Raw genomic sequence first — 12,784 nt, 5'->3', positions numbered from 1 at the left:
TTTGGAACTTTGAAAGATGAATAAAAGTGAAACCAGTTGGATGGGAGTCTTGTCAACTGACAGTTTGTTGTTCATACAGTAAAGATGTGTATCTTGCAAAATAATACGAATAGTTGTAAAGGGATGTAAGAGAAGTTGCTCATGTACATGTAGTAATGGTCCTTTCAGTTCAATAAGTGTCTAATATAATGTCTTATATCATTTTGTAACTTAACTTACTGGATTGCTTACTACATGGCTGTATGGCAGGTGGTCTCAAATTTTTATTTTTATTTTTTTTTCGCCCGCCCGCTCCATTTTTTTTCTGGAAAAATCCGTTAACCAAGAAATCAAATTGGTGTGGCCTTATCTTCATCTGTTAGGTTCTGAAGCAAGTTTAAACCATAATTTCCAACACAAGAAACTGGGGGTGCCACAGTCTTTCTAGAACCTATGATCCACTGCTCGCAAGTCATCTGCATAATGTGACGTCACTTCTCATTTCTTTCACTCTTCATTTCAAAGACTGGAGTTGCACAGTTGAAAATTTGCGCATAAGTCCAATTTCTCGTGTTGGAAAATACTAGCCTGGGATCCATCCCTACCAGCTGTTTGCCAGTTTTAGCAGTCGTACAAGTGGCAGTGACAACTAGAACAAGCAAATAGCTCGTAGGGATGGATTCCAGGCCAGGAAACTACAGTTCCAACTTGCTTCTGTAAAACAATCTTATGGGGAGCCTTGCCTACACCTTGACATACGTGGCGTCCGTGGCCACCCCACAGTTGTTGTCCTGCTGCGAGATGAGGACGTATCCGTTGTCGCCCCAGTGTGTGGACCAGGAGTTCTTAATGAGCCAGTAGTCCTGCATCTTCCCACTGCTGTCGGGCATGCTGCCATACCCCACAGCCAGAACTGCGTGGTCCAGGTCCTCGGGGGTGTTTCCTACGGGCAGAACAACATGTCAGTCATCTGAAAGAACTGCAACAATGCATATTTTGCCTATTGCAGACAATGTCTTTTCCGACACCGCATTTGACAACTAGAACAGCCAGAACAGCATGGTCAAGGTCATCAGGGGTGTTTCCTGATGGGAGAGCAACATGTCAGTCAACTTAAGTCTGTACTGTCTGAAGTAACTGCAACAATGCATAAGAATTTCGCCTATTGCAGACAATGTCTTTTCTGACACCACATTTGAAAACTAGAACAGCCAGAACAGCATGGTCAAGGTCATTGGGGGTGTTTCCTACAGGTAGAACAACATGTCAGTCAATCTGGGCATGTACTATAGTAACTGCAACAATGCATAAGGATTTAGCCTATTGCAGACGATGTCTTTTCTGACGCTGCATTTGACAGCTAGAACAGCCAGAACAGCGCGGTCCAGGTCCTCTGGGGTGTTTCCTGCAACAAAGCCAGAGGTCTGCATTAAACCTAGCCTGGATACTACTCAGGTTAGTTTACGTCCGCTCCAACAGTCGTTGGTGAGTACCGACTATCAGAGCGGATGGTTCATCTGTCCCAGCAGAACCAGAGCAGTTGGTACGTACGTACAATGTAGGCTATGTGATTTTGCACAGGTTTCATTGGATGTTTGCCCAACAGAATTTAACCTGTTGCTGATCTTTTCCAACACAATATTTCAAAACAGTACTATAGACCAAATGTAATTCTTAAATACGCAAATAGGAACAAGGTCAAATTTCATACGAATGCTACCAGTAGTTTTGGATAAATGCAGCAAACATCTACTCCCATGTCAGAGGTTTAGCAAAAAGCAGTCCAAACTCTACACGTACCACAGTCCTTGTCGTAGTAGACACCGTTGGCGTAAAAGCTGAAGGTCTTCACAGCAGCGTCAATCCCAACAGCGGTGGGACCCATGTTGGCCAGGGCCATCTTCAGAGCAGTTGCGTTTCCGGAGGTAACGTTCACGTAACCAGTTATAGTAGCTCCAACGTGCTTGGGGTCAAAATGACACTTGCCGTCCTGTTCGGAAATATAGAAGTGTAATGATTACGTAAGATAGGAGCAAAATTAAAGAATGTTGCAAAGTTAGCATTTCTATAATTTCATAATAGTAATAACTGACACCTTTTTTTTCTGCATATAGTTGTACACAAATGTTGGCTGGCCTAAAGTGTTCTGAATTCAGTTGCAGTTCCTTTTTAATTACTAACAGTGCTTCCAACTTGCAGTAGTTAAAACTTTACTAAAAAGACCTCTAATGAAACATCCATCTCAATGGTTGCTAAGAACCTTTCCAGTTCCATTCTTTTATTTCCACAACACTTAACTTGTACTTGACTTTTTGTATGACTGGTTTGTATCTCTTCAAATGCTAAATGATTTGTATGATCTACCCTAAAGGGTGGTAACATCAGGCGTTTTTGATTTAAAAAAAACAAAAACTCACAGCTCCCGTGTAGGGTCCGTACTGAGAGGCCCTTGCGATGCCGCCATGTTTCATCACCCATTCGTACGCCCTCCACTCCTCACCACCATCACAGGCGTTGTTTCCGTAACCCCAGGAACAGTCCATCAGGTTCTGCTGGGACAGGTGGACCAGCAGGCCAGTCTGGGGGACAGAAGGACAAGGTGCAAATGTTAGCCTTGGAGTGTGGGTTTACTCTGCCAGAGTATTTATATATAGTGTGATTGTATGTGTAAGCCCGTCCATACCTAGTGACTGCACAGATAGGTACAGCCAAACCTATGCAAATGACCACCTCTACATAAGGGCCACCTGGCCATTGTGACAATGTTTTGTTGGTCCCTAAGATAGTTTTTTTATTGACGCAAGCATTAAGAATCCTGTCTATAGTGACCTGGACCTGTCCACATAGACCAGATTTTATCAGTCCCCTGGGTGGTCTTCTTGGGCAGTTTTGACTGTACTGAAAGGTTGTAGCAAGCTATCCTCTCCTTGGTACTGACTGGCTATTACTAGTACATACAATGTTAACATATCTTGTGTCTAAGAATCTGTCTTAGGCAGTTTTGACTGTACAGAAAGATTGCAACAAGCTATTGCTGTGTCCATCCTCTCCTTGGTGCTGAATGGCCATCATCTAAAAGTATCTATAGATTGATAGCAAGGAACTATTCATGTTTTCTTTTAAATCTTGTCACTCCACTGAATGTTTCAAGTACCTTAAGGAACCATGCTCCCTCGATGGCCTCAGCAGCACCGAAGCTCCAGCAGGACCCGCAGACGGCCTGGTCTTTCACCGGGGTCACCGCACCTGGGAACAAGAGTGGTTACAGGGTCAGAGCTACCCTGGGAAAGAGACCTACAAAAGTCCACTTTTTGGTGGTCCCTATAGACATTTTTTTCCTATTGAAATATATACAATATTTGAAACTTAAAGAAACCTATCCATAGTGATCACATGTACACATAGACCAATGTTATGGTCAGTTTTGAATGTGAGGTCAATCCTGTACTAGTGACCACCTCTACGTAAGGACCACCTGGCAAATGTTCCCACTTTTTGCTGGTCCTTTGGATAACTTTTCCCATTGACACAAACATTAAGAATCCTGTCCATAGTGACCACCTGTCCACATACTTAGATTTTATCTGTCCCGAGTAGTCTTCGTGGGCAGTTGTACATTAGTGACCCCCTCTACAGAGCGATCTGACTTGGCCAATGTGCACATTTGTTGTTGGTCCCTTAGATAATATTTCCCTTTGACATTAAGAATCCCATCTACGTGTACATGTATAGTGACTACCAGTCTACACACACCAGATTTTATCACTCCCAGGGTGGTCTATACCTCTGATTGCCCAGTTGATGTGGTCGGGAATGTCTGTCAGTTCGAACTCCTCTTCGTCAAACGGCAGTCCGTTGTTGGGCTCAGGGCTTTGTGATCACCACTACATAAAGACTATTTGGCCACTGTAACCACTTTTGGTGGTCTCTTAGATAATGTTTCCCATTGATAAAAGCAGTAAGAATCCTCAACAAAAAAAAACAGTTACTCAAGCAACTGGATATGATTTTGTTGCTTTGGGGGGCGTCTCTTATTAATTACCTGGATGTCTAACCTTCACCAACGTAGCAGTAAGAATCCTGTCTATGGGGTCCACCTGTCCACACAGACATACCTCTGATTGCCCAGTTGATGTGATCGGGAACGTCCGTCAGCTCAAACTCCTCTTCGTCAAAAGGCAGTCCGTTGTTGGGCTCGGGGCTGTAGGTCCGCCCCCGCATCATCTTCAGCTCGTCGTCCGTGCGGTCGGCCAGGTGGTTGATGGCCAGGGTGTAGCCCAGGTTGGCTCGGTTCTTAGAGTGGACCAACCTGAAAGAAGAAGAAATTGGAAAAGATTTTACACCTCTGTGTAGCATTTAGAGTTGTGGTAAACCTCCAATTTGCAGGTGGTTGATGGCCAGTGTGTAGCCCAGGTTGGCTCGGTTCTTAGAGTGAATCCGCCTGAAACAAGAAGAAATTGGAGAAGATTTTACACCTCTATGTAGCATTTAGAGTTGTGGTAAACCTCCAATTTGCAGGTGGTTGATGGCCAGTGTGTAGCCCAGGTTGGCTCGGTTCTTACAGTGAATCCGCCTGAAACAAGAAGAAATTGGAGTAGTATTTAGAGTTGTTGTAAACCTCCAATTTGACCTTCCTGTCAGTCTGCAGGTGGACCAGCTTGAAACAAGAAAATGGAAGTTTTCACACCAAATTTGTAGTTAGCAGGGAGAAGGTTGACATACATTTTGTGAAATAGACTGATTACGCTGACTTGACGTCTGCAAGAGGGACTAGCAGGCTCTTGACGTTGACTCAGAGCACTGGGCTGTCTGGGAGAACCTTGCCAACGTCCAACCCAGCTGGATCTGGTAACTGTATCCGTTCATCTTGTTTTGTTGTGACCTGTACTTAGCCAAGTGTGGCAAAAATGTGCAATAAAGGTCTTCATTCATTCAATACTGACCGAAGGGGGCCATGTACATCTATGTATAGTGGGGTCGTGTGGCGCAACGGCAGCGTGCATGACTCGGAATCAAGAGGTCCCGAGTTCGAGTCCTGACATGCCACCGATCTTGTGCCCTTGCGAAAGGCCCTTTACACGACTTTCCCCACTAGATTCAAGTGAAAATGAGTATTGTCTGTCCAGTATTCGTTTCTATGTGCGGGACACAACACCAGCAACAGCTGCCTCTGTTCCGCCTGCATTGCATTGTTGCAATTTCAATAAAATAAAATAAAAAATAAATACAATAAATAAAGGAAATGCAGAGTCACCTTGAGTTGGTTGTGAAGACGCTGTGCCTCTGAGCGTGCTCCCTGCTGCCGTCCTGGTACGTCCTCCCGTGTTTCTGACGGTACTCCCGGAACAGCTGGTGGGTGCGGTCGTTGCCACGGTGATGTTCCATGAAGTCCTTCATGGGGTTAAAGGTCATGTGGTGCTCCACCCCGGGTCCAGGGAAGTCTCCGCACTTCATACCTGAAAATGTATTTCAAAAAACCCTACAGTCCAGACCTTACAGCTTGTACTTACATGTACAAAACTGGTGTGTTACGCCTTATGGCGGTTTACCGGTTATGCGAAACAAACAAACAAAAAAATAAAAAAAGGGCATTCAAAGTTACTGTAATCACTCTGGCCATACATTTGTAACTAGGGGTTACTAGAACTATGATGGACAGAAAGAAACCCTTACAGTATTGGTGGTAGATACAAAAAGTGGAATGTTCTGATGAACATCAACCTCTGACATGCAAAAGGAAAACTAACTTTGTGTTAAAGTCTTTTAGCTGTAAGTTGTGTTAGGTGTGTATTGTAATGCTGCATGCATACACATGTATGCACACACTGTGCTTTAATTTCCAGTATGGAGATGAAAAGGACTTGGTGCCATCCTATTTGTATACCAAGGCTCCCGTACTTGCTACATATTGTAGGAGTATGTGAGGCAGAGCCCCGATATACAAAGAAAAACAAGTTTGACTTACAACATTCAAGAAAGTGTACTATATCATTTCTATCAATCGTTTGAAGGAACATAAATATACCTTTTGGTATCTCGAAGTCACTCTCTGCCACCTCTGAGCTGAACATGGTGTATTCCAGCAGGTACTCATCGTAATGTGAGCCAAGCAGACTGTCGTAACCCTTCATGTAGTAGGCAACAGGCTCCTCAACCTTTAGATTCAAGATTAAGAATTAAAAGTTAAAGAGCCTTCCCGCGTCAAGTGACGCATAGGGCGGTGCCCATCTCCGTCCATTAGCCCTGGGCCACACACAGCAGTCACTACAGCAGGGGGCTAGTCCACTGGTAGTGGTGTCCATACTCTTTCCCAAATGTTGAGTGCTAAGCAGAGAAAGTAGTATGTACCATTTTTAAAGTCTTTGGTATGACTCGGCCGGGGATCGAACTCACGACCTACCAAATGCAAGGCGAGCACTCTACCCACTTGGCCAGTGCACCGGTTTCAAGATTCAAGATGTCTTTATTGAACTTTCGCTGTGGACAACTTTCGAAGTCGTCACTGAATTGCAGTCAACTTACAGTTTTTCACACTGACATATAATTAATATTGCACTTAATTTTGATTCATACAATTGACAAAACTTGAAATGATAACAAAAAAATGTAACATGTTTAAAGTTAAAACTTTTGGTCCAACACAAAAAATTCTCTCACCTAGAGCTTTCGACCAGTCACTCTGGTCTTCCTCAGTAGACTGACCCAGTGAAGCTTGTCACGTGGCTTCTTTGAACTGTGACGTCAAGACTGGGTCAAAGGTATCTGGTAGACGATGTCGGCCCTTTGACCCAGTGTTGACGTCTGGCTTCACTGGGTCAGTCTACTGAGGAAGACCAGAGTGACTGGTCGAAAGCTCTAGTCTAGGTGAGAGAATTTTTTGTGTTGGACCAAAAGTTTTAAATTTAAACATGTAACTACCAACACAGATGAACTTTCATGATAAAAAAATGTAACCGTTACATTAGTACTTGTAATTGTTTAGTTACAACATTTAAAACCTTTATAAAATTTGCACACACAATATTCCAAGTGATTCAGTCCATCATGGTTTAAAATAGATAAATAAAATAACTGTACATGTACCTTCCCCCTACTCATGTACAGGATGTAGGTGTTGTTCTTGTTGCCGCCACCTTCCACAGTTGTCAGCATGTAGGCAGTGCAGTCTAGTCCCTTGTAGGGGTAGGGGCCGAGTCTCTACAGTTTTAAGAAATGTATGAAATTAAAACGATCAGCGTCAGGCAGAAATTTCACCTATTCATATTCATATTCATCTGAATCCAGGTCAGTCAGTACCCTTTCCCAGGGTAATGAGACCATCCAAATAGTTAACACAGTACTGGCAGTTCAGTCACTTCAGTGTGAAAACTTGTAGCCGTAAGTTAACGGTCCGGGTGGTGTTTCCATTCCACTTCCAGTTTGGCCTTGAACTTGAAGGCATTGACTGAACTACTGTTCACTGTTGCTGCTACAGCTCTGCTGCTATAATTTCAGTATATTGCAGTACATACAAAGAACAAGCAATGGTTGATTTTGAATCTAGAATTTTTAAATCAAAAATTCTAGCTAGCTAGAGCAATAAAGCATCTGTTTGATTAAAAGCAGCCAGTAGGCTGATTTTAGTTTTTTAAGAGTAAACGAAGGCTGAAAATGCTTACAGTGAAGTTGGTAGTATCCGGGAGTATGGACTGAGGCATGACGGGATTTTTGGGATCACCGTTGATCTGGAAACACGTCTTTTGGTTGGTGACCTTCTCTGTCGTCATGTAGGCCATCTTGTACATGGCGCCTCCCTTTGCATCGCTCTTCTGGATAGTCGACATCATGTCTTAACAAGTCATGTGGAAAGAGAAATATATTATTAAGGATTTTCTCCAGTTAGATATACATGTAACAATATGTGTTGATTTCCGTAAATAATTTCATCAGGTTGGAAGATACTTAGGATATAGAATTTTCTTCTTACACAACCATAGAGTTTCTCACCTGCTTACGTTTCGATGTCTATCAGACACATTGGCGTTAAATAGCGGCGAGTTGCAGAACTCCAGTCAGAAGCTCTGAGGAAGGTGTCTGATAGACATCGAAACGTAAGCAGGTGAGAAACTCTATGGTTGTGTAAGAAGAAAATTCTATATCCTAAATATGTGTTGATGTTTGCGTCTCTTATTAAGTTTCTGACAATCCTCTTCATTTAACTTTTCAACAATTCAACAACGTGTGAAGCATCACTCTTCTGGATAGTCAACATCATGTCTGATCAAGTCAAGTGAAAAAAAAAACATTTTATGATTTTACTCAAGGTTTTCCCCAGTTGGATATAATAATAAGTCTTAATCTGTTGACACATATAAATTTCTGATAGACCTCTACATTCAACATTCATCAACATTGCATATGTCTTCAAATAATTTGCATGTATATATACATACAAAAACAGCAATCACTTATACAAAAAATATGAAATAAATACAAGGGCTTAAAGTGGCGTCATTGGCGCAACGGTTAGTGTTGGACTCGGAACCAATTATAGCATAGGTCCCGGGTTCGATACTCACCATGGCCCGACGTTGTGCCCTTGGGAAAGGCACTTTACACGACTTCCCCACCATGTACGGTGGAGTGACGCCCACCGAGCCTCTTAGGCTAATTGTCTAACTGGGTGCCAATAACACCCTACGGATTTGGTGCACCAATGTGTCGACATCAGCACATTTGCGACCAAGAGCCGTAATTTTTTTTTTAAATGAATGAATGAAGACCTTTATTGTACATTTGTGTTCTACATAACTAAGTACAGTAATGCATGATGTACAAAATGACTAATAAACTGGTGGATGTATCAACTACTGAGTACCTAATACCAGCCCAAAAGAGAACAAGAAATAGCCACGCATTCAAGTACCAGAGTTATCAACCAAGGATTGAGGTGTTCAAGAATTCATTCTTTCCTAGAACTATCGCAGAGTGGAACTCACTGTCACCAAGTACAGTTGGGGCATTGTCAATAGATAGCTTTAAACAATGTCTAGCGCTAGAACTTAGTAGAAGTTCAAGGGTTAGGTCTAACAAGTCGATCGGTGTAATATAGCCAGCTGCCGCCGCGCCGCGTGCCTACGAAGCTGGTGTGTTACGCCGAAAGGCGGTTATACCGGCTATACAGATACAGATACAGGTCGCATGGGTATAGAACATGAACATAAACATAACATACATATGAACATATAAGAGTATAATACAAGGGCTTACCTCCATAGTAATCAATCCTGCTCATGCCAGCCTTCTCGTTGTACCAGGCTTCAAACGGCTCCTTGATTTCGGCGTAGGGAAGAGTGAGAAATCCCTGCACATGGTACATGGAGGGCATTTTCACCGCACTGGTGCAGGCCAGGCCTAATCAAAGGGGGAAAAACACATTGACATATTTAACTTATGTTACATGTAACAAGTTACTACATACATTGGACCCAGCCACAACAACAGACTTAGTAGAGGGCCTGCATGGGGGGGGACAAGTATATGCCTTATTATGAGAGCTGGCTACATATAACGCTGAATTCAAGAAGCCTCCCCATTGCGTTTTACGATAAATTCTGGGTAGCTACGACGCATTACGCAGAATTAAAATGGCGAATTACGCTCTACGCAAAATGCGCTGATTACGCTGTACGGTGCATTAGAGCAGTCCATCTATGAAATGGTGGATTCCGCTCTACGGAAAAGGGCATGAATTTATCGTAAATCGTAATCAAGAGGTTTCTGGGATTCAGGGTAATACGTAGCCGGCTCTCAAAATTTAGCGTAGAGCGTTGTCGGGACCCCCCATGAAGGCCCCCTTCAATAAATCCTGGTTCAAGAAGTCACTATAGCATGTTGATATGCAGGGTATATAGGTGCATGCAAACACTACTTTAATATAATATATGTATATTTTACACATTCACTAGACAGCGACCAAAATTGGATTTCTGCAACCCTTGGTTTTACAATAATTTTTTATTTGTGTAACAGTCGGTTGGAATATGATAACACGGATAGCAACACTAAAGTAAACTTTAAAAGGCATTTCTGTTACTAACTTTGTAATATCTGAGTAGCCGTGGCAACTCAACTGTTAAGGGCTCCATTCACTTGCAGTTTCATATTAATACAACGGGCTCAAGTACATGTATGTCAGACAATTAATAATACGAGACTTCAAGAAAATAGTAGTACGGTATCCCTGCATGCTGCAACAGTTACTATGGCTAAAGCAGTCTCACATTATTTAATGCTTTATGACCTGTATTTCCACGAGCAAGTGTTTCAAACACATTGTCACGGCATAAACGCACGAGAGAAGAGGAACTTAAGGACATATTTACCGGTGAAGAGCAGCAGAACGCACCACAACTTCTGTCCCGCCATGTTTTCTGTCCCTTTCTGTACGTGTGAGCGTCACGTGCAGACTTACGGAACTCGACTGTACCATGTTGTAAAGGGGGGGGTAAATTTATTCCTTTTTTATATGACCACATTAAAACGTTATTACAAGACAAAAAAGATTAACAACTACTTTATTTAATTTATTTTGATGATTTATTTGATAAAATATGTTTCAAATCGATGGCAAAGCTACATGCTCACACACGTATTCTACCCTTGGTCCCTATGTACAAATGGTTGAGTGTGCGCTTAGAGTTCGATGACCCCGTTTGGGTGAAGCTAATCTCCAAGCAGATGCTACGGTGGCAAGATAGTATCCTTTGGCCATTAGGCCAGAAGCAGGTCTTTTTATGGATTACATCCATTACATAAGAAGGCGATGTGTAATGGGAAATATGATAATTAGCTATGTATGTATGTACAGATGTGCCATTGGGTCAAAGATTAGCCTCAGTCAGTACCAGACCGCTGGAAAAATAGTAGAAATTGGCCGAAATAAAGGGGTAGGGATAGTATAGGGGAGTCAGTTAACCGACCAGAGAGGATCCAATATGCTATCCCTTTATTTCGGCCAATTTCTTCTATTTTTCCAGCGTTGCAGTGCCTGGTAGAGGCTATCAAAGATGTCACTACGGATTAATCGCATTACAAGGACCAATTTTAGTCCAGTAACGAAAACAAAGTGACAATGGAAATTGTTTTATGTTGTCATCATCATCATCATTCATCCTCCGTAGAGGTGGAGCATACAAAGTTAGTTCGCCACAACTGTCTGTCATACATCACTGAGAAAAGTTCATGTCCCTCCAAGCCAGTTTCAGTTTCAATAAGTTTCTTAACTGTTATGTTTGGGCGTCCAACTCTTCTCTTACAGGTATCAGGGTTCCAGAGTAGAAGCCTACTGGCTGGTTCTTCACTACGTATTACATGACCGGCCAAGCTTAGACGTCGACATTTGACTACTGAAGTTACATTTGGTAGCGAACCGTATAACTGTTCATTAGTAGTATGTTTCCACCATGGTGTATTGAAAACCACTCGCAACATCTTCGTGTATGTTCCGTTTAGTTTTCTAGAATGTGACATATTCATGACCCATGATTCTGACCCATACAAAAGAATTGTTTCAATACATGCCTTAAACACTTTGATCTTAGTTTGTTTTCTAATGTTGTCATCAATAAATTTAATGCTGTGCACGTGCCACGAATTGTAAGATTTTTCTAGTTTCAAAGCAAATACCGACGATTTTATAATAAGTTTCGTAACACATGTAACGTTAATCTGATACACATCAAGTTACGATAAATAGAAATAATAATTTTCTGACTAGACGTCAAACAATAAAAATGAAGGTTGCATGGTAGGTCGATATGCTAATTAAAACCTTGATACACGGTATAAGCATCGTCAGGTCATTTTCTTTGTTCGCAAGTATTTTTTATAGTAAAAGTCCAACAAGATCTCACATTTTCACATTAGAGTCGTACTTCACTCTCTAGAACTCTACATGTATGCACTGACTTTTCTCAAAATACATCCACGGTAGGGAATCTCCTAACCCCTGCTTCGCCTATCGAGTCAGGCAAACTTGCCCAAACCTAATGTTTCTGACTTAGGGAGAACAGATGCTGCTGCAGTGGGCATTAGTTAAGTGCCCAGAAGTGGCCTTAATGGCTTTACACCTTCAAATTCTTTTAAAAAAAAAACATCATTTTGGTCTTCATTCATTATACAGTACATGTATTTGTTTTAATTATTTGTCTAAAATCTTATTTACTATTCATAATTCATCATTTTATCCAACAACCAACAGATTGAATCAGGGACCTTTCTTACTCGTCACACTTTCTAAACATCAATACAAGTGCATTACAGAGCTCCATCCCTTATACAAGATTGACAAAAAATGCTAAATATCATCATTGCAAACCTTATGTGCCCAGTACCCAAAACAATCAACATCAGCTCTAAAGTTTCCTCCAAGAATCTTCTGAGACAGTTGCGGTCATTGCCATTTGAGACCGCGAACATTTACAAATCTCCATTCCTTTTACAAGATTGACAAAAAGTTGCTAAATATCATCATTACAAACCTTAATTTAAGAAAACCTCAGTAGACCTGCTAAAAAAAAACTTAACTTCAGCTCTTAAGTTTTATGTCCAGATTTCCGAAAATCTTCCGAGACAGTGGCGTCGAGGCGCATTCCGTGTCGAAACGGACGTTGCCACTAAAAACGGTCGATGCCATATCCGAGCGTATAATAACTTCTTTTCTTTTGAGAATCAAGAACATTAAAAAGGTATACAAGGGATTACTTTTAGCTGTTCAACACAAGGTCAACAGAATCATGAAAAATAGTCAAGATTTTATTTTTGT

The 12,784-nt window shown here is 41.8% G+C and overlaps 1 protein-coding gene across 1 annotated transcript; it reads right to left on the bottom strand.

Annotated features, from left to right (window-relative positions):
- Positions 1-348: 348 nt before the first annotated feature.
- On the bottom strand, positions 349-10,437 carry LOC109482416 (digestive cysteine proteinase 1-like). The gene is made up of 11 exons (XM_019785129.1): positions 10,344-10,437; positions 9,229-9,372; positions 7,638-7,807; positions 7,063-7,176; positions 6,005-6,134; positions 5,234-5,435; positions 4,095-4,288; positions 3,134-3,225; positions 2,397-2,558; positions 1,780-1,969; positions 349-922 (listed from the first exon to the last, which is right to left on the bottom strand). The coding sequence occupies exons 1-11, from the start codon at positions 10,384-10,386 to the stop codon at positions 723-725; spliced, it is 1,641 nt and encodes a 546-aa protein (XP_019640688.1). The 5' UTR covers positions 10,387-10,437; the 3' UTR covers positions 349-722.
- Between the last annotated feature and the right edge of the window lie 2,347 nt (positions 10,438-12,784).

This window comes from Branchiostoma belcheri, unplaced genomic scaffold, assembly GCF_001625305.1.
Source record: "Branchiostoma belcheri isolate BF01 breed outbred unplaced genomic scaffold, Haploidv18h27 scaffold6, whole genome shotgun sequence".
NCBI lineage: Eukaryota > Metazoa > Chordata > Leptocardii > Amphioxiformes > Branchiostomatidae > Branchiostoma > Branchiostoma belcheri.
Note: the sequence above shows the minus strand (reverse complement) of the source record. Positions and strands in the feature narration are given on the sequence as shown.

Bases quoted from the DNA above. Each gene is read 5' to 3' on its own strand.
- LOC109482416 (XM_019785129.1), bottom strand. From the start codon at position 10,386: ATGGCGGGACAGAAGTTGTGGTGCGTTCTGCTGCTCTTCACCG. The intron at 5,436-6,004 runs GTATATTTATGT...ATACATTTTCAG, and splicing joins TGACTTCGAGATACCAAAAG to GTATGAAGTGCGGAGACTTC. The intron at 2,559-3,133 runs GTACTTGAAACA...TCTGTCCCCCAG, and splicing joins AGGGAGCATGGTTCCTTAAG to ACTGGCCTGCTGGTCCACCT.